Source organism: Cucumis melo, chromosome 5, assembly GCF_025177605.1.
Source record: "Cucumis melo cultivar AY chromosome 5, USDA_Cmelo_AY_1.0, whole genome shotgun sequence".
NCBI lineage: Eukaryota > Viridiplantae > Streptophyta > Magnoliopsida > Cucurbitales > Cucurbitaceae > Cucumis > Cucumis melo.
Window position 1 is genome coordinate 18,888,789 of NC_066861.1, and position 20,337 is coordinate 18,909,125.

The following is a 20,337-nucleotide window of genomic DNA, read 5'->3' on the forward strand; positions in this document are numbered from 1 at the left end:
AAGTTTAGAATTTATGTTGGTGAACGTGACTGGCTAGACTTTGTTCTTGGGAGATGATATGGCCAATTGACTTTATCTTCATCTATGTTTCACTTTGTTTGACAGTATATGTTTCTACCCTAATTTTGAAAAACTATCTCGAGGTCTGAAATGTCAAAACATTGCAAACGTTGTGCTTCAACGCATTTACAAGTATCGTGCATGAAGTGGTCCAATATAAGATTTTTACAAATAAAAATGCGTACTTCTAAAACAAAAAAATAAGTGGTACAAAATTCAGTAACATATTTTTTCCTTTCATTTGTTACCCCCCAAAGAGAATTGATGGAGGAAAATAACAATAAGAACACAAATCAATCTAAGCTATGTATCTATATCGTTTTAGAAGAAATCTGAAAGAAAAAAAACCTGTTACTGTGGTAGTATGAAGATATTTTCATGCTACATTCAACGCTTTCCATAGTTTATCATACTATGTTATGCATTGCTTGCCACAACAATAGCATTTTAGTGTGGCCCATCTAATAAACTAGTATATAATTAAAGACGGGGATAAATAAGAACTCTACTACGGTAGTACTAAAACCAATAACCAAGATTTTGCAGATTTTTTTCTTCGCTTCAGTCGTGTAAACTTGGAAAGGAGATACATAAGTTGAAGGCCAGAGAGAATAGAATCGCGGCAGTTTGAGCAACTTGGTCTCAGCATTTTTTAGCAAACAATTCACACGTCAATATATCATCCATGGATGTTGGTGTCCGTCCAGCACCTATGACTGGTATGAGGTTGAAGAACCGATCAACATGAACTGTTGGATTTGACTCAGCAAGCTCATTGAAAGCACGAGAGAATATGATTGACGCAGCCTCCAGAGTAATATTAAGGCTAGTTGGAAAATAGAACCTTAGATTCTACAAAAATGATGCAATGTCAGAAAATTCATTGAAGTTAACCAATGGATCAAAGAAAATCATAATACACAATGGACCAAAAACCACCTGACGAGAAACAACTTTTGTATAGTAATATTTTTGTAATAACATTTTCCAGATTAACTAACCTTTATATCTTCCCAACAGAATGCACTATCCAATAGAACTTCATTGAGAAGATAAATGCAGAATTTGGAAACCAATTCCAAGTGCTCCTCCGTAATCTCATTTCCTAGCAAGCAAGAAGAAATATTCCGAGCAAGTTCATTTGTCATAGACAACACGGTCACGCATACCTTTCCATTTACAATGCATTTCTGAATGCAAGAGTTGTGCCAGTGTTCATGCTGGAAACCCCAGTCCGTAGGGATATATAACCTCGGTGAGTCATGAGGAGTTTGTTCCACTGTATCTAAATTCTCTTGAACGTAAAGAATAGGTTTTACTTCAACAAGTGCTCTGCAAAGAAAATACTGAAAATTAAAAACGAAAACGAAAGAAACAAACTTCAAAAATATCATAAGCCTCACTTTACTCAATTTTGAAAACCAATAAAACAGACACAAACCGATGGTGCATCACAAGATTTTCAACTTCTACAAGAGCCAAAAATAATCATTTAAAAGAATTCAACTTTAGTAATTTTTTCTCTTCATCTTTCCTAATCTTTTATATTTAAAAATGAGCATTGAGCATTAAAATAAATAAATAATTTACGATGAAAAGAAAAACCTCATTGAAAGGATATCCATATAAATGCTTACCCTTTAGGAAGATTGGGCACATTAACATACAAAAAAATGGAATCAAGCAGTTTTGACAAACTAGCTTTATCTGAATGCCTCATTTCCTCAAGTACACCATGGAACTTGTCCTCTATTCTCCTTCTCTCCTCTGGTTGCATCCGAGTTGAACAATACGTAACAAATATAACAGAAGAAGTAGATACTGAAGATCTAAAACATTCAGCCACTGCTTCACAATTTTTTAATGCTTGTTCCAGCTCATGTGCAGCACCCCCACTACAAAGCGTCATAGTGGGAGGGTCAAGCCCCAATTGTCCGGCCATGTAAAGGATTTCCTTATGTAAAGTTGCCTGGTGTGGTGAACTTCGAACTTGTTAGGAAGTAGAAATTATTTTGTTATTCTATTTACAATACCCACGTCAAAATAAAAATGTAACTATAACATATATATGGATTAGACTCCCTATAGTAATAGCCAAACCTAGACGTGTTTTTTATTGAACACAATTAAGAATATAATCACATAGCAATAGGATAATATGGTCCACACACACAATCAAAACAACAATTTCGCCATTTCCACTATGCTTATATAAGGAGATGCCACCAACAAATACGTCAAGATGTGGACCACAGAGTAAATGATGAGGGCAACGGCTGACAGCAGTTAGTGGCAGCTAGAATCAGGGTAATGGTTTAATTTGATTTTATTACTCTTAGTCTGATCCACATTGACATTAGAAGGAATTATTCTTTTTCCTTTTTCCAATTAGAGAACCTACCACCTTATGGAACAGTCAGACCCATTACAAAATATATGGTAAAGGAACTATTAGTCTATCACAATAATATAGTGATTATAACTAATATATAGCATTGAAAATAAATATTTACTAAAAGTTAAAACACAATCAACAGAAATAACACAAAAAGGACAAGCTAAGACAATCCGCAATAACACAAAGGAAGCTAATTACCTAAATAAATTCCAAGTGGCACCAAAAAAGTAATAATTACAAAAAGATTGACGAAAGAGTTCTAAAGTTATGTCAATCCTCTTCCCCAAATAAACAGCTTGAGAAAATGCGTTTTAAAATACAAATATTTTGCACAGCTCTCTAGCTGCTCTCTTTTTTTTTTTTTTTTCTTTTTAAGCTCCCTAGCAATTTTTAAAACACCAAGAATTAGCTTGACCACATTTTAGGAAATTCTGTCCACCATCAAAATTTCTAATCAATGTAATAAGAATGAAGGAATGCTTAGTTTTATACTTCAAAACATATCGATCAATTTCATTGGACCTCTATAAAAGGTTTAGTCAACAGATAAGAAATTACTAGATGGTAATATCTTAAAGTGTAATGAGAAAAAAACATAGTAAGTGAACTTCATGAGAACAATTACAGACCCATTACCTAATTAATGTTATTTGCAGGGTTTGAATAAAATAACTTAACGAGTAAAACCATTTTTTGCCGAGTTAAGATCCATAATGTTATGAAAGAGGGGAAATTTTACCTGGCTATATGGTCCAATGCAACTAGGTGCCCAAGATGATATACTCTGCACATGAAGAACTCTTTTCGTTTGGTCATTTGCCACCAGAACTTCAATATATGCGTTCCCCAACTGCACTTGCTGTAGAGGCAGTTCAACTGTACTGCGTGATGGAACGCCAAAAGGGCACTTTTCCTGTGTTATAAAACTGACATATGTTTCGTTAGCCAAACCAAATCCCTTCATATCAGCAAGATAGAGATGGATATAGAGCACATTTTTCCATCCACAACCACGTGCAAGAAGTTCTGATTCTATTTTCCTAAGAACAGACTTCAGATCGTCCTGCAAACCTGCCAACCAAAGACTTGACCATGTAACTCACAATAAAAATAGGCTGAAATTTGAAAATGTAAATGACAGTTTTTCCTTACAAACTGAGTAAATACATATGACAGTTTTTCCTTTAAAACTGAGTATATTTAATCAACCTGGAGAAGTACCGCATGAATTTTGCAACCAGCAGCAGATCAAAAATGTAGTCTGCATCCTTGAACATGAAATTTGAAGTCTATCATCTGGAACATCATCAAGTATATGATCGTCACTAGATACATCAGGAACAGATTGTAATATGTCACAATTTTGAAAGCAATCTCCTTGGATTTCAAATAGAAGACCCCCTTTCTCCTGGTCAACTAAATTCTTGTTGTCACAGATACTACCAAGAGAAGAGGTTTTTGCCTTATACTGCAAATGGAAGGAAACAGGATGGAGGATCCCCACTGGTGCTATGGAATCTGATGAGTGCATCACAACTTTGAATTCATCAAGGACAATCCTAGCATTCTGGAAAATTCATATGTTATTTGGTAGCCCAAAAATGTTATAAGCACATTAACTTGACCAAAGTTTGAGAATGATTTACCATGATAAGAAAGCAAATTTATTTACCTACACATTTCTTGTTGAAAATGAGTGTCTGAGTTAGGACATTCTTGTGAATAGAAACTTAGGAAAATTGGATTTATTTCAATTCAGCCTTCCTTTCTCTCAGCTGGCAACAAGCACAATAGGTCTACAAGGAAGCCTCGTTGAAATTGTTTACAATAAATTTCCTTGATTTTTTTAACAATAAATTGCCTTCAATGAACAATCAAATGTGGTCCATACTATTTTGTAGCTAACATCTTTTTTAAGAAACAAATACTTTCATTGAGAATGAACGAATATAGGGAGGGGCAAGGGCACACACAAACTAAGCCCTCAAAAAATTCTAAAGAAAGGGAATTCAACTATGTCGATTTTTTTCTAGCAAATAATTATCAAAAGTCTTCAAAGTTGAAGCCCAAAGAAAAAACATAAAACCTCACTAAAATACCAAGGCTCACACATCACAAGGGTCCCACTCCAAACCATTAAAAGCTATTTTGTGGCTAACATGGATGGAAAAAAAGTATCGCATTCTGAAAAAGGAGTATTTGTTTTCTCAAAATTGGGTCGTCTAACTTGCATCCAGCCAGTTTAAGTGGGATTCCTCCCTACTTTCTTTGCCTATCTTGTGTCAATCATCCCAGGCAGGTCCAACCAACTATCAAAAGAGAAGTCTCTGAATCTTTTCCGCAATATGATCCCAGAAAACAGTAATCAGATTCAGCCTAAGGGAGAGGCCAAGAAATAAGAGAACATACTACCCTCACGCTCAACCAACGCAACCCACCTACGAAGCTTATCAATGTCATAGTTAAGACACGGAAGTTGACGCTTACCCCTATTAATCCTTACCCCCAAAATCATTTCACAACATGCAAGCTAATCATTCAGATTAACAAAAGACTCCTCCTTTTCTTGAAAAGGAGGCATCATCAACAAATTGAAGATGAGCCAAGGGAAAATTATCAATGTCAATCTCAAAACCGTCCAGAACAGTAAACACTACTCCATTCAAAATAATCCTACTTACGGAATCCACCAACAAGAATAGGAACTACGACAACTGGTCCTCTCCACCTAAGACCTCTCATAGAATGAGCCCACTGCTTGGCCTACTAAGGATGAGGAACGCATGCTTAACCAAGCAAATACAAGTCGAAATTTAAGATCTTTATTTGTGCCCAAACCCCATTCTATCAACTTTGTAATACTCCTTCTTACATCAACTTAGAGTGGAAGGTATTTTCGTAATTTCCAGCCTTTGGGAAGAGACTCCTTGCGCCTTGGCACATTAAGTTGTCCTCTTTCTTTCTTTCAATGGGTTGGTTTATTTCTCTCATCATCACATCATCAACAACCAAAAAAAAGAGTCAAAAGTTGAAGAGCAAGAGAGGGATGAGCGCATCACCCCACAACGAAGTTCAACACCACCTAAAGAAATCTATTTCCAAGTATAAAGCCTCAATGGATAAACATGAGTGAAATCCTTCAATGAAAGAGATCTTTTAATGGTGCATTTTTATTTAACTAGAAACAAGCACCTTCATTAGGATAATAAAATGAGACTAATGCTCAAAGTACATAGGAAACGAAATGAAAGTAAACACAGATTAGAAAGTGCATCCGAACATCTCAACTTTAGCACCATCATCATCTCCAGAAGAACTTAAGGAGCTTAATGTACAGCACAAACCAAGCCTTTAAGAACTTGCAACCAAAAACAAATCAAGAACTAAGCAAACAAAGTACAAGCTTAGAACAAAATAATACGAAGTATAATAATAGGCTAAAGAGATGTCAATAGCCAGCTGGTGTGATGTAATCTTCCTTGCCATCAAAATCCTCGATTTAGATAACATGATCAGAAATCCACGAAGAAAAGTACGCCAATTTAAGCTAATTTCTTGACTGGAATAATCAGCAAAAGCTTTAGAAAGAGAGGACCAAAGGGATGCATTTAAACGAGCCGTCTCAAATCTGAAAAACCAAGGAGATTCTTTATCATGGAGTATTCTTTGGTTTCTTTCAAAACATTAATCTGCCAGCACCGCCTTCACTGCATTACTCCAAAGTAATTGCTGAATTTTCTTAAGCTTTAGACTCTCTACATTGCTTTTTGCAAATAGTCAAACAGTTAACTGTCATGGAGAATTCCACTTTAACAATATCAGTCGCTGAAAATTTCCTTCATCCCACATTGTAAGAATGCCCCAGATCCCCTTAAAGCTTCCACAAAAGTCCAGCCAACCTCTTTTGAGCTTCAGAAGCTTTTATGAATGCTTTATCAATGCTGTCTCTTTTAGTTTCTTGAATTAGTACAATATCTAGATTGATTTTCTTCAATAATCTTTTGAGAATCAGCCAGTTTGATTTTCCACCAAGTCTTCTTGCATTCCAAGAGATGATCATTTTTCAACCCTAAAGGATATCCCACTGATTGTCCTGTTTTCCTTTGGATTAGGCTAAGTAAATTTCACAGGCTTCCAATATGGAAAGCAGCTTTTGAGGTATGTCTTTCTTTTCCAGTGGAGTAAAGAGGAGGGCTTTCCTTCTTGGAATGTAATTGATCTTCTTCAGTTTGGAATAAAAAGCCTAAAGCCTAGTTCATATCATCAGGCAATTCATTGTAATTTTTATCTCTTCATCTCCTTCTCTTTCAAGTTCTTCACTGCTTACACTTGCCAGTGACTCTTCATCGAAGTCTTTCTCAACTCTACGGGTTCTCTGAAATGTGCAATGTATTTTTCACATGGTAGAAGTGGAAGACTCTTAAGATTTACATCTGGACTGGGAAATGGGTTTATTCAATAAAGGTAAAGAAGCTGACCTGTTTTTTTCTAGACCAGGGACTTGGATCTTGACACAATTCCCCTCTAGCAAGTCAGGGTTCGTAATTTTTGTCCAGAAATTGTTAAATGAAGTCCTTTTTCTGGCGAGGTGTTTACAAAAAGGCTTGAACAATTAGAATTTCTTCGTGACACTTCAGAATTCCTGAGTATCTTGTTTCTCGTACGTTGGTCAAGGAAATGACAAACGGAAGTTTATGACATATTTCAACCCTACTCGTATTTTGAGATGGAGGCTTAAGAAGGTTAATTTTCCTTGGACTGTTTGATAGGTTGGAAATTGGCAAAGATGAATTTGATTCCGAGGCAGATTAAGACTTGAGATTACAGCTGGAAGAGGGAAGGGTTCTTGAGTGATTAATTGTTGCGGCTGAGCTGTCTTTTTAGATTACTTTTTATTTTTGGACTAACGAAGGAACTCCAACAGCCTTTTATGTTTAAATTACTTTTTCGTGCCCTCATGGGTGGAAGTTGAAAGGTTATCTTTCCTCATTAATGCTGATTTTGTGTTCACATTAGGCTGGAAAGGAACCCCGTTTGAATTCTCCACTGTCTGAGGTTGAGGAGGATGGATTTCCAGCGAGTTCCGAACCAGACTTTCCTTTCAAAAAATTTCTTGGGGTGAAAGAAAATGGATTTCTTGCTATATTCGATGCACTTCCAGCTTCCTTAAGGATCTGCCAATCAGGATCAAGCCCTGGAGCTTCACCTTCTTCATCTTTCATGACTTGTAATAGATGAACTAAATCAAACAGATTCGAGAGATATTTTAACAACAGATCATCTTTGATTTTTGATGGAGCGCTTAGGACTTCAATATCACCGTAGTTCAAAAAAAAAAAAGTTCCACGTTTCTCCTCTGATAATCGAATCGTTGCTGGCATAAAACCACAAAAAAAAAATTTAACTTGGATTTTTGCTTCAGCTATGTTGGTGTGGTTTTATGTTTCTATTGAGATGGTCTCTAATCCTCCGAAGTGTGCTTATATGGCCTCAGATGTCTACTGCTCCAATAGTCTAAAGGCAAGTTTCTAATTTTTATCCAACCTCTGTAACCTTTCATTACATCCGGGCGCTGTGCTTCAATGCATTCCATTTCTCAAACTTCAAATGAAACTTTCCAAATACCTGCCATTTTCCAGGTTGCTCTACTAACTCCTCCAGATTCCATTTATCCAAAAGGAGTAAGGGCATTTCCCGCTGATAAAGGATTTAAAACTCTCTGAACTGAAACACACTTATAGCAAATTGCAAATTTTAGGTCTATTGTTGAACTCAAATAATCTAGAGACAATCCACAGATTACTGTAATCTTCCTTTGAATCTTCTGGGTTTCTGATCACCCATTGCGAAGTCAAGCTCTGTCCATCGGTTTTTTCAGCGGAGGAGGTGTTGCGGTTGCTCTGTTTTATGGGAGGCAAAACAGACCATTCTTCAAAATGTATACCTTACTGTTGCTATTTCTCCTTTCAAAATCTGTGGGTTCATTCTTCAACCACTCCGTACTCTGTAAAATGGATGACAGGTGCTTTTGGTGTTGCCGCAAAATGTCCCAAAGTGTATCTGCAAAGTTCTGCCATTGCCAAGTGGTTTCACTGGCTGGAACATGAATGAATAGTCTACCCCCCGACCCCCCGATTTAGGCCATACTACCCATCTCATAGACCATGTCCCTGATGTGCTGATCTTTAAAAGTTTAGTTAAGCCAGCAACATCTTTTCCTTCTGTTTTCGAAAAGCTTGAAATTGGCTTCTTAGTCAGCTCCGAATTATCGCCCACGAACCAAGGGATTTGCGCTTCGGATAGAACCATGTGCTTGTTGCTTATAGAAGGCTGTTTTAACTTTCTGTTAGCTTTTCCAGCTGTTAGAAAGTGGTTATAGAAGGCTGTTCAAGACTTCAAATCCCCTAAAAATGTTTGGTATTAGGCTACATGATGCACTATTGTCGATAAAAAATAAAATAATAAAATAAAAATAAAACCTTTCCTTGGTATTACAGCAACATTCCTAATACAGAAAAAATTAAAATAGCTGAAACAGAAAATGGAGAAGGCTTCAAATCCCCTAAAAATGTACGGGATTAGGCTAAATGTGAGGAATCCTAGTTATTCTTTCCTTATAAATGGGAGCCCTAGGGGTAAAGTGGTGGCTTCAAGAGGGCTTAGACAAGGAGACCCTTTGTCCCCCTTTTTGTTCCTCTTGGTGGTGGATATTCTGAGTAGAATTCTGGGTAAGTGTGTGGGATGGCAATGTTATTACTCCCTTTCAAGTGAGTAAAAAATAAGGGTAGGATCCCCTTTCATATCTTCAGTTTGCCGATGATACAATCTTTTTCTGCTCTAGTAGTGAGGCCTCTTTTCTTATGTTGAACCATATCATGGCTTTTTTTAAGGAGATTTCTGGTTTGGTCCTCCTCTTGGAAGCAATCCTAAGTCGATTGCTTTGTGGGATCCGATGGTAGATAAAGTGAGAAGAAGGTTAGCCTCTTGGAAAAAAGGTTTATTTTCCAAAGCAGGCAGGCTCACTTTGCTTAGATCTGTCTTGTCAAGTATGCCTGTTAACTTATTTTCCCTTTTTAGAGCCCCTTGTAAGGTTTGTAAGGATCTGGAGAGATTGATGCATGATTTCCTTTGGGAAGGGGTTGAGGAAGGAAAAGGTAAGGGTTCTCACTTGGTTAGGCAAGAAATTGTGTAAAAGCCATGGAGGTCTTGAGATAGTAAGCCTTAGGTTACGTAACAAAGGCCTCTTAGGCAAATGATTGTGGCATTATTTCTTTGAACCCAACTCTCTTTGGTAAAAGATTATTGCTAGTATTTATGCCCACCATCCTTTCGAATGGTTGTCTAACCATTAAAGGTACGCACTGAAACTTGTAGAAGGATATTTTGAGAGAGCACCCTTCATTTGTTAACCTTATTCATTGTGTGGTGGGAAGGGAGGGACACTTTGTTTTATATATAAATAAAGACAATTTCATTGAGAGATAATGAAAAAATTACAAGGGCGGAAAAAGCCAAGCCCCGAGAAAATCACATTACAAAAAAGGATCTCAAATAAGGTTAATAACACCCAAAGAATAATTACAAAACCCTTTCAATAACGAAGCCCAAAGAAAAATGCGATAGCGAACGAGAGACCGAAGATCCTTGCAGTCCCTCTCCGCACCCCTAAAAATCCTATTATTCTTTTCTCCCCATAAAACCACAAGATTGCACAAATGCAAGCACTTCAAAGAAATTTTACTTTCTCCCCAACGAGCAGATTGAGGAGGTATTACCAATCAAATTACCTACTATTCTGGGACGAAACGTCTGAGCAAAGTAATCCCAGATAGTACTTGCACAGTCACATCTCCAAATGATATGGTCCAAATCTTCTGATGTCTTATCGCAGAGAATACAGCAAAAAGGGCCAACCAACAAGGGCATAATCCTGGCAAATCTGTCAAACTAAAAAGCACCTACCAAGATAAGAATCTCACCTTTCTAGGAATATTAATCCACCAGAAAATTGAAAAGACCAACTCATTAGAATGAAAAGGATCCATCAAGGTTTGAAAGAAGATTTGCACGAATAGAAAGGTGGGATCATTGGGTGAGGGATACTTATTTGTGATCTCACCTTTCTAGGAAGGGAGCAACGCTTATTTCTAGGAAGATCATTGAGTGAGGGAGAGACCTCTATGTGCTTTATCTTCCCTAAAAAACCACTTTCTTGCAGATTTTCTTGTTTGGTCTAGGAGCTCATGTTACTTTTCATTCAATTGCAGCCATCCTCTTTCCAATACGGAAACGTAGAATGTGGCCTCTTTTCTTGTCTTACACAAAGGCCCTTTCTTAGGCTTGGGAGAAGGGATGTGAGAGTCTTCAATCCCAATCCTTTGGAGAGATTTTCGTGTAAATCTTTTTCCTTCTCAAATTATGGTTGATCATCCTCCCGTAGGTGTCTCGATCTTCTCAGTTCTTTGGAGGATTAAGATTCCAAGGAAAGTGAGATTCTTTACCTGACAAGTTCTTCATGGTCATGCTAACATGATGGATAGGTTGGTGAGGAAGTTATGTTGCCTTGCTGGGTCATTCTGTTGTCTTATTTATTGGAAGGTGGAGGAAGAATTGAATCATATCCTTTGGCAGTGTGAGTATACTAGTTCTAGTTGGGATGTTTTCTCCAGATGTTTGGCTTCTTTGTGGCTTGTTAGAGGGATACCAGAAGTATGATCAAGGAGTTCCTCCTCAATCCACCGCAGGGGAAAATGGTCGTTTTTTATGGTTTGTTGGGGCATGTGCTACTTTTATGGACTTTATGGGTGAGCAAAATAATAGGACTTTTCGAGGGAGGGATAGGGCCCTAGTGAGATCTAGTCTCTTGTTCTCTATCATGTTTCTTCGTGGGCTTCAATTTCGAAGACCTTTTGTAACTACTCCATAGGCGTTCTTTTGCATTGTTGGAGTTTAAGTGTTCCTCTCTTTTGTGGGCTTGGTTTTATGCCCGTGCTTGAAGACTTCCATTTTTTTCTCAAATGGAAGTAGTTGTTTCTATAAAAAACAAAACAAAACAAAGAAATAAAACATACTACCATACCAACCGTTAACCAGCTCTGCATAGGATAAAAAACTTAGAACATACCTTAAAAAGAGGGCAATCAAGGGTCAACGTTTCATATTCTCCACCTTCACCACATACATTGATCCCATATAATCTGTACAAAGAAATGCAACAATTAATAATTCTGCGCTGCTAAAGTTGCTTGCCAAACTACCATTCAAAAGTTAACATATCATCATTAATTACCTGTTCAACTTATGTAAATCTGAATCCAAAGATGTTAATTCTTTCCCCAAGTGCTTCACAGGATCCAATCCCATTGCTGCAACCTTAGTAGACCAGAGTAATTTAAAGCCATCAAAATAAAATAGAAGGGATTTGTTTCACTAGATTATATATATCAAGTCACTGAAGTTTAAGTGCATTATTAGAGAAATCCATTCCGAAGGTGCCTACAAAAGCTTTCATGTCAGTGACGACATTGTTTATGTTTTTATACTTCAATTGGAAGATGATACTCTTCCTTTTTGTAAAGATGATGACAGTATGTTCAATAAATTAATGCACACAGTTGATGTTTTTCTAATGGATATGGGGCTTCTTTTTTCTTTTTAAGACTGTCTCCTTTTTACAACTAGGCTATAACCCATGATGGTTGAAGTGGGGCTGAAAGTAAATTGGAAGAATTTGGTTTTCTGAGAATCAATATAGATGAATCAAAGGTTTGCCAATTGGCCTCAAGACTGAATTGCAAAGTTGAAGTATTACCGTTTGACTATTGGGATCTCCCACTTGGTGCTCATCCCAAAAAGGAATTATCCTGGCAACCAATTTCAAAGAAAAATCACAAAAAGAAAGACAGACGGAAGAGGTTTTCTTTAACTAGACGAGGGTGTTTAACTCTTTGTTCATCTGCTTTGTCAAATATTCCTCTTTACCACTTATCTGTGCTTTTTATGTCTACATCTGTTAGTGCTAGTGCTAAGTTGGAAACAATGATGTTTTCCTTCTTTTGTCTTGGTAATAACTAATAAGAGAAGTAAAATTAATCATCTAGTTAGATGAGTCTTGCTTCGAAAACCCAAGTTGATGGGGCCTCAAACTGGGAGAGTTGAACAGAAGGAATATGGCTTTTTTAGCAAAATGGGGATAGGATAAATGAACTGCTTCATGGGTAGGATCTTAAAAGGTCAAAACTCTCTGGAGATGTGCCTCCCGGGCTTTGTTGTGGGAATTATGGAAAGAAAGAAAACACAAGAATGTTTGAAGATAAGTCCAATTCTCTGGAAAGTTTTTATGATTAGCTACTTCTTTTTTTATGGTACCTTAACACAAGGATGTCTTCTATATCATTAGCCTAGTGTCACGGCAATACTTGATGGAAAATTTTTCGCTTTAAGCTTGTGCAGCCTAAGGATACTCTTCGTAGTAAACCCTTCTTTAATACCCAATTTTCAAACTCTCGCCGTCCCACACGTCATGCTCAGAACAACAGTTCAACAGTACCTATTGTCACTCACTTGACCACACACATACACAAGTAATGGCCGACACAAATAGACAGGAAATGAGAGAGAGAGCGCGTCAAGAGATGGTAACAATATCTTCTAGTTGTCTTTATTCATAAAGCCACAAGTCTACAGCAGGCCTACATTTCTAGTTACAAGAAGGCAAGGATACACATTGCAAGGATTTCCTTGTACATACCAAAAGCTAATCCTTTTATAAGCGTGGGGAAAGTGCTAGATGAAGAGGTTAGTGGAGCGAGTGGGCTGGGGGATTTTGGACCTTTTGTGTAGAAACAACAACTTTCATTGAGAAAGAATGAAAGAATACAAAAAAGAAAAGAAAAACAAGCCCACCAAAACACACCAACTAAAAGAAACAAGTCGCTTTGTTCATATAGATATAAATTAAAAAGGACTAATGTTCGAAGTACATGAGGGTTATACAAAGAGCATAAACAGGATCAGCATGCACACTCGAACATCTCAACTAGCTGGGAAAATATAAACTCTCCATAGTAGATTTCTTGAATGTTGTAGCTCTCAAAAGGCTTGGAGAAGGAACACCACGAGGAGGCATTCTTACAAGCAACTTTAAAGCAATCCAACCAAGCAAAAAATTTATCACGGAATACCCTTTAGTCTTTGGTTCCTCTCAAACCATAACTCCGCGAAAAGCAACTTTACCGATTGTAACCAAAAGGGTTCCAACTAAGTAAAATTTACCAACGAAATAGTTACAAAAGCTCTTTGAAATCGAAACCCAAACGAACAAGTGAAATTTAATAAGGGATAAAACCTTGTTGTGATTCCTTTCCCTACCACGAAAACCCTATCATTCCTCTCCCCCCATATATCCCAAATAATTGCACACGCCCCAGCCTTTCTCTTTGAAAGGCAGATGGAAGAGGAACTCCTAGATCGTAGGAGAACACTCCTTTGGCCAGCATAGCTAACACCGAACTCCTGCAAAAAAAGAACTCCACATTGCCCGTGCATACTTACAGTCCCAAAAGAGATGATCAAGGTCTTCCTCCACCTTCTGTTAAAGCAGACAACAAAATAGCCCAACAAGCAAGCTTCTCCTCCTAACAAGTCTATCGGCGGTTTTCACCCGACCAAGCAAGACTTGCCAAATAAATAACCTAATTTTCTTCGAAACCCTAATCCTCCAGACCATATCGAAAACAAACTCACTAACTACCAACCACCCATGTAGTTAGTGGAGCCCACAACGGGGTTCAACTTATAACTACCAACCACCCATGTCCCTAAAAATCTAAGGAACCTCTTTCCACATTTTGGCAACTGCCAAATACATGTTTTTGTATAACCCACTGCCTCAAATAACTACATATGTTCCCTTCGTAACATCTTACAAAGTTAGTGGCCCTTTTTGTAGAGGGTTTGCTTTTTGTGGGCTTGTTATTTTCAATGTCCTTGTATTCTTTCGTTCTTTCTCAATGAAAGTTGTTATTACTATCAAAAAGAAAAAGAAAAAACTAAATATGTTCTTGAATAACCACCCACTGCTTCATTCTGATTAACTACTCACACATAGCACTATCTAGATAACTACCTAATTTCGAGTAATTACCAACTTTCCCACTACTTACGTAACTACCATGATCTCGAATAACAACCCACCTTGAAATGCTTACCCTTCAAAGTGAGTTTGTAGTGTAGATGTGCAGTAGGTTTGTTGCTATATGAATAAAGGTACCAAAAAATATCATTGCCATCTCTCGACCTTCTCCCTCTCTTTTTACTTGTGTATGTGTGTATAAGCGAGTAACAAAGAGAGTTAGTATTAGTGAAGTGGTGTTATGAGTGTAAGAGTTTGAAAATTGAATATTGAAGGAAGATTGCACTAAGGAGAGCATCCTTTTGTAGCGAGAAATTATATCTATCTATCTATCTATCTATCTATCTATCTATCTATCTATCTATCTATCTATCTATATATCTATATATATATCTATCTATCTATCTATCTATCTATCTATCTATCTATATATATATATATATATATATATATATATATATATATATATATATATATATATATATATATATATATATATATATATATATATATATATATATATATTGCCATAAAACCAAGACAAACTTCCCTGATACATAGGCTTCCTTCGTAGCTACCCTCACTACCTCACTAACAAATCGTAGAACCATTCCCACTAACTAAATGTCTAGTGGGGAACTCCTTTATGACCCCTAGTTGGGAACTCCCTTATGACCCCTGGGTAGACAATTGAAGGCCTCACACAATTTGAACATCAAAATAAAGAATAAACTTCAACATTTGTATAGCACCCCAAGCGTAGGATTCCAACTAGGATTTTAAAAAAAAAACATAAACAAGACTTTTCATTGATGAAATAAAACGACGTTAGTGTTCGAATTAAAATGAAACAAATTAAGCATAGTAACCGTTCAAACCAAGATTCGGAATCCATATTCGACTCTTGATGATCTTAACATTCCCCTACAATCCAACAACATCATCCTTGCTTGTCTTGAGCTTCTAAGACTTAAAAATACTCCTACAAACCAATATAGGTTCTTTCAACATGCTTTGTCCTAAGTCATGTGCTTCCTCGAAAATCTTCAAGTAGGTCACCCAACATAGAATTGCTCCAACCTAAGTGTCAAACCCCTAGAAGTAACATTGAGCACCATAGGAGGTTAGCTGGTGGCTAAAATCCACAAGGGGAAGACTAAAAATTGATCAATGGTAGACTGCCCGAAGACTTGGAGGAGACCAAGTCAATGCATACCATGGCCCCACCTAATGGCGGGTAGGTGGGCAAGGCAGGCGGAAAGTGCCTTGACTTTGAGGGAGGCTGGATAGGACAAGCACCTATATGGATACACCAAACCAGCGCACGCTTCCGCAAATCTCCCGCACACCCACTATGCGGATACACCACTACGCTACCCATGACACTAAGCCTATTTAACTTTGGATTTCCTATGATTAGGCCACTAAAAAGGAATATGCACCTAATTGGTATAGATAGTAACTTTCAATTCTTTAAAGTCTTTCTTAACTATACTTTCATATTCTCAAGATACCTCTCATTTAGATGTATCTCGATTCATTCATGTACCCCTCTTGAATTTGGGAGTTCACAATCTCTATTTGGAGAAGTGTTAGAGAGTTGTTGTTGCATGCCTAGGAGGTACCCACTAACAATGCTATTACATCACAGCTTAAGCATTCTGAAAAGCATAAAATCATTTTGAAGTTTGGGGCAAAAGCGTAATTTTTGGAAATGATAATTATGAGAAGGCTCTCAAAGGGCTATCCCAAGATATCCTCTCTTTTAGATTGCAATGCAAAGTCCCTACTTGCATTCTCATCATCAGAATCCTATTAAAGATTACAGTAAGTTCCTTACGGTAAGTTCTTCCCCTGTATATCCTAAAAGTTGTGTAATACAATATTGGACAATTAAGGTTTGAAATGGTGAATTGGATAGGAGGCTTGGGGAGGTTGGCAAACATTTGATTAATATTCCAATACGTTGAGATTGTGAGGGTAGGAGACCTCCTAACTCTCTTCTCCATCTTGAAATCTTTTCAATGTCCCCATACAAATATCGACCATTCACATAAAAATAACTTCGATGGTCAAGTAGGCAGGGGAGAAAAAAATGTCTAACTACTGGTTCGGAAATTAATTCTGGCCATCTGCAAATGGATGCATATCCCTACTCACTTCAAATCTTTAGGTGATAAAAAGGATAAAAATAAAAATAAAATACAATAAAGCACAATTAAAAATTTTAGAATAAAACCGTGATAGACAATTCAAACTTTTAGTATAAAATATTGCTCTGAACCTTCGAACATTATCCATGTTAAAAGAAGATAAACATAATAAAGCATCCATTATCTTTACAAAATGAATTAAAACATAATAAAGCATCCATTATCTTTACAAAATGAATTAAGTTTTCTATCGCATCTAGCCAGAGCACAAAATAGGTTAATGACGGAAAAATCTTTACAACTAATTAGACAGACCGTGCATGTTCACCGGCGGATTTAGCATAGGCCCAGGGGGGCCGAGCCCCACTCAACTTTATTGTCTTTATATAATATATAAAGAAAACTACATAATTATTAATATTTATCATTAACTTAGTGGTTACTCTAACTGTTAGCCCCCCTTCCCACCCAGGTTCAAATCCTACCTATGTAATTTATTTTCCATATTTTTCTTTTAGCCTCCATCAATATATTTTCTAGATCCGCCACTGTGAATGTGTCATTTAATGCAAGACAGAGAGAGAGAGAGAGAGAAAGAGAATTAATTATACTATACCTTCACCGTGATGGCCAAAATTCCATTGTTTATCTAGTTCAAAAGAAGAGGGGGAAGACTAAAATGAGTTGAATCCAAATGTTGCATGTCCATTTCATAGCTCATATAAATGTTATATACCATTTCATGTAGAAGCAAAGATTGATCCTGTTTCCACAAATATGCTAAAGAAACAAGTCCTAGCCTCGAACAAACACTCTCTACCCGCAATCTTTGATAATCAGATGCAATGGCACCAGAGGATACTGCGCTGACACTAGGTAATTGCCTCTTCACTTCATTTAACAAAATATACATATCTTCCACTTCATCACCTGGAGTTATTCTATAGTTAAGCTTCTGATGCCTAGAATAATCCAGAAAATAATAACCATAAGAAAGAAGGGCAACCTAATACATAGGTCTTTCCTGTATCAAGATACGAACTTTTTGATTAATGAAAAAGAAACAATTATGTTCAATGATACAAACTCCCAAGGAGTGGGAAAGAGAGAGAGAGAGAGAGAGACTAGGGATGCCAGCCAAACATCAATGAAAAACTAGCTTCCACACAATTAAATAGGAGTACAGAATTGCAATACAGAAAATGGAAGCCCAGGAAAATGAGATTCAGTGGAAAAAAACAAGAACCAACTAGCTATATAACAAAAAGAGTTCCTGACAAAGGAAAATCACTGAACACCTAACTCCTATGTTACGAAAACTCAAATGAAGACGTTAAAACCTAACCAAGGACCAAACAACTCTTCAAGTATCCACATTGCTAAAACCACTCCTAAAATTCTCAAGCAAAATGTTATATAAAATTGCAATAATAATAATATTAAATAAATAAATAACAATAAGCCCTTGTCGAATAGCTTCCCCCAGCCAGAAAAAGATGGTGATGAAATACCACTTCCTCCACAGTGGACCGACAAGATCCTCCAAATAGACATTTGAACAAAATATAATTTTCACTGCTTTTTCACGGCTTTTAAATGAAAATTGACATGTTTTTTATTCAAAAAAGAAGATGCACGCACCAAAAGTATTCTTTTTTATCAAATTATTTTGTTTAATAGGCTTGCCTTGTGGATCCTTGAATTCGCCTTCTAAACAATGGGATTCCCATGCATTCTGCGTAGCTAACAATAATTTGATGTCCAACCTGAAGATTTATAGCCAATGACCCAAATTAGCAATCATGGATTACAGGTGTTCAATTACCTTTGAAATGAAAAGATACATAGACTATAGAAGCCCAAAGGAGTGAGGTAACTAATTACGTATAAACCCAAAAGGAGTGCGATAACTCAAGGCTCGACTCGAAGGACTGAGTTAACTGTTGTACTTGAGGTAGACAAAATAATGTTGCTTCATACTAACAACAAAAATACAATATACTTTCACATTAGTGGAATGCATGAGTGAAACATGCAACAGAAAAGTAACCACTTGCATGATTAAGGACAACGATCTAAATCAACCATTGACTGCAAAAATGTAAGTGAACGAGTGCACAATATTTTGCAGAAGGAAGAGAGCAGGAAGACTTACAGTTTGATACATGTAACTGTCAAGCTCATCCACAGAATCATCGGCAGGCATCAAATTAGCTAACGCTACAATCTAGCCAAACATAGAAGAACACAACCAAGCACAGGCATAAGTTTACAAGAAATTAAAATCAAAAAACATAAATTGAAAAAAGAACTAAAACATAGCAGCCAATCGACAATGTTCTCGAAGCCAGCCAAAAGAAGAAGAAGAAGAAAAGTAAAGATGGGAAATCAAAAGAGAAGAAAAAACCTCATGGCCATATTGAATAGACTTCATCATGGCAAAGCAACTGTCTTTGCCACCGCTCACCAATGCCACCACCTTCATCTCCGATCACCCTACTGAGAAATTTCTCAGCTTGTTCTTTGGGGCTTTGAGTAGCTTCTGGCACTAGTAGAAATGAAGGAAATTTTGTTTCTCCTTCAATCGCTTTTTCAGGGGGTTTTCCACCCAAAGGGAAAATCTGTATTCGAGGTCAGATAAAAGAAATGAATAAAACAAAGATTATTCAATACCTATATCTTAAGAAGCATGTACATGGATAAAGATATGCTATACGAATACGATCAGATACAGCGATTAAAAACTAAAATAAGAATATATCGAGGATACTTCATTTTTTCTATACTTTTTATACATTTTCTTATATATAAATTTAACATGAACATAACTGTAATCCACCAAAGCATAAAATACACTTTGTTTAAGAATGATTCGCCAAAAGGGTCTGAATCATCTTCAACATGGAGGAAGTTGAATTTATATGGAAGGATTTGAGAATTGAATTTGGCTTGAGGATGAAGACGACATATTACTTAACTAGCTACCTAAGTATTCAAATTAAAACTAGAGGAGGTTTGAGAAAGAGAGTGAAAAATAAAGACAAAAAAGTATATGAAAGACAGAGAGCTCAGAAACTGACCGGTGTTAAGGCGCGGCGGCGACCGGCGTAGGTCTGACGGATGGTGTTGGTCAGTAGAAGAAATGAGAAGAAGTTGGGTGGTGCGTGACTCTTGCGTTAGAGACAAAGGGTAGTAGAGCATAGAGATGCGAGCGACATCTTTAGGTTGGTTTGTTTTATTTACTACTGCTTGTACTAGACCCAAGTACCAAATTTTAAATATTCATTTAAAAAAAATAATAATAAATTTGTTCCAAAATTATAAAAATGGTAAATTATTATAAATATGAGTAAAATGTAATCTCATTATCCATTGATTAGTGAGAGTTAAAGCTTTGCTCTTCCTCTCATCCAATTTATATTTCATGTGTCTTGAATTGGAGAATTTTCATTTTCTTTGTTTTTCTTATTTTCATAAGTATTTATTTATTATATTTTACCTTCTATTTATTTTAATATTATATTTTTTGGATACCTATGTTCTCCATCCAAAGTAGGTTATGAAGGTATATCGGATTTTCTCTCACTTAATTA

The 20,337-nt window shown here is 36.6% G+C and overlaps 1 protein-coding gene across 4 annotated transcripts; it reads right to left on the minus strand.

Annotated features, from left to right (window-relative positions):
* Nucleotides 1-275: 275 nt before the first annotated feature.
* Nucleotides 276-19,988, minus strand: LOC103485878 (diphthine--ammonia ligase). Of its 4 annotated transcripts, none has more exons than XM_008443609.3 (13): nucleotides 19,825-19,988; nucleotides 19,152-19,365; nucleotides 18,900-18,971; nucleotides 18,431-18,510; nucleotides 17,481-17,706; nucleotides 17,361-17,393; nucleotides 11,748-11,830; nucleotides 11,583-11,655; nucleotides 3,680-4,025; nucleotides 3,198-3,529; nucleotides 1,698-2,029; nucleotides 1,062-1,392; nucleotides 276-912 (listed from the first exon to the last, which is right to left on the minus strand). In XM_008443609.3, the coding sequence occupies exons 2-13, from the start codon at nucleotides 19,227-19,229 to the stop codon at nucleotides 703-705; spliced, it is 2,196 nt and encodes a 731-aa protein (XP_008441831.2). In that variant the 5' UTR covers nucleotides 19,230-19,365; nucleotides 19,825-19,988; the 3' UTR covers nucleotides 276-702. The 4 variants fall into 4 exon arrangements, with proteins under 4 accessions (XP_008441831.2, XP_008441829.2, XP_050941365.1 ...); XM_008443607.3 differs by having other exon boundaries at nucleotides 3,668-4,025; XM_051085408.1 differs by lacking the exons at nucleotides 17,361-17,393; nucleotides 17,481-17,706 and adding an exon at nucleotides 12,270-12,321 and having other exon boundaries at nucleotides 3,668-4,025.
* Nucleotides 19,989-20,337: the final 349 nt, after the last annotated feature.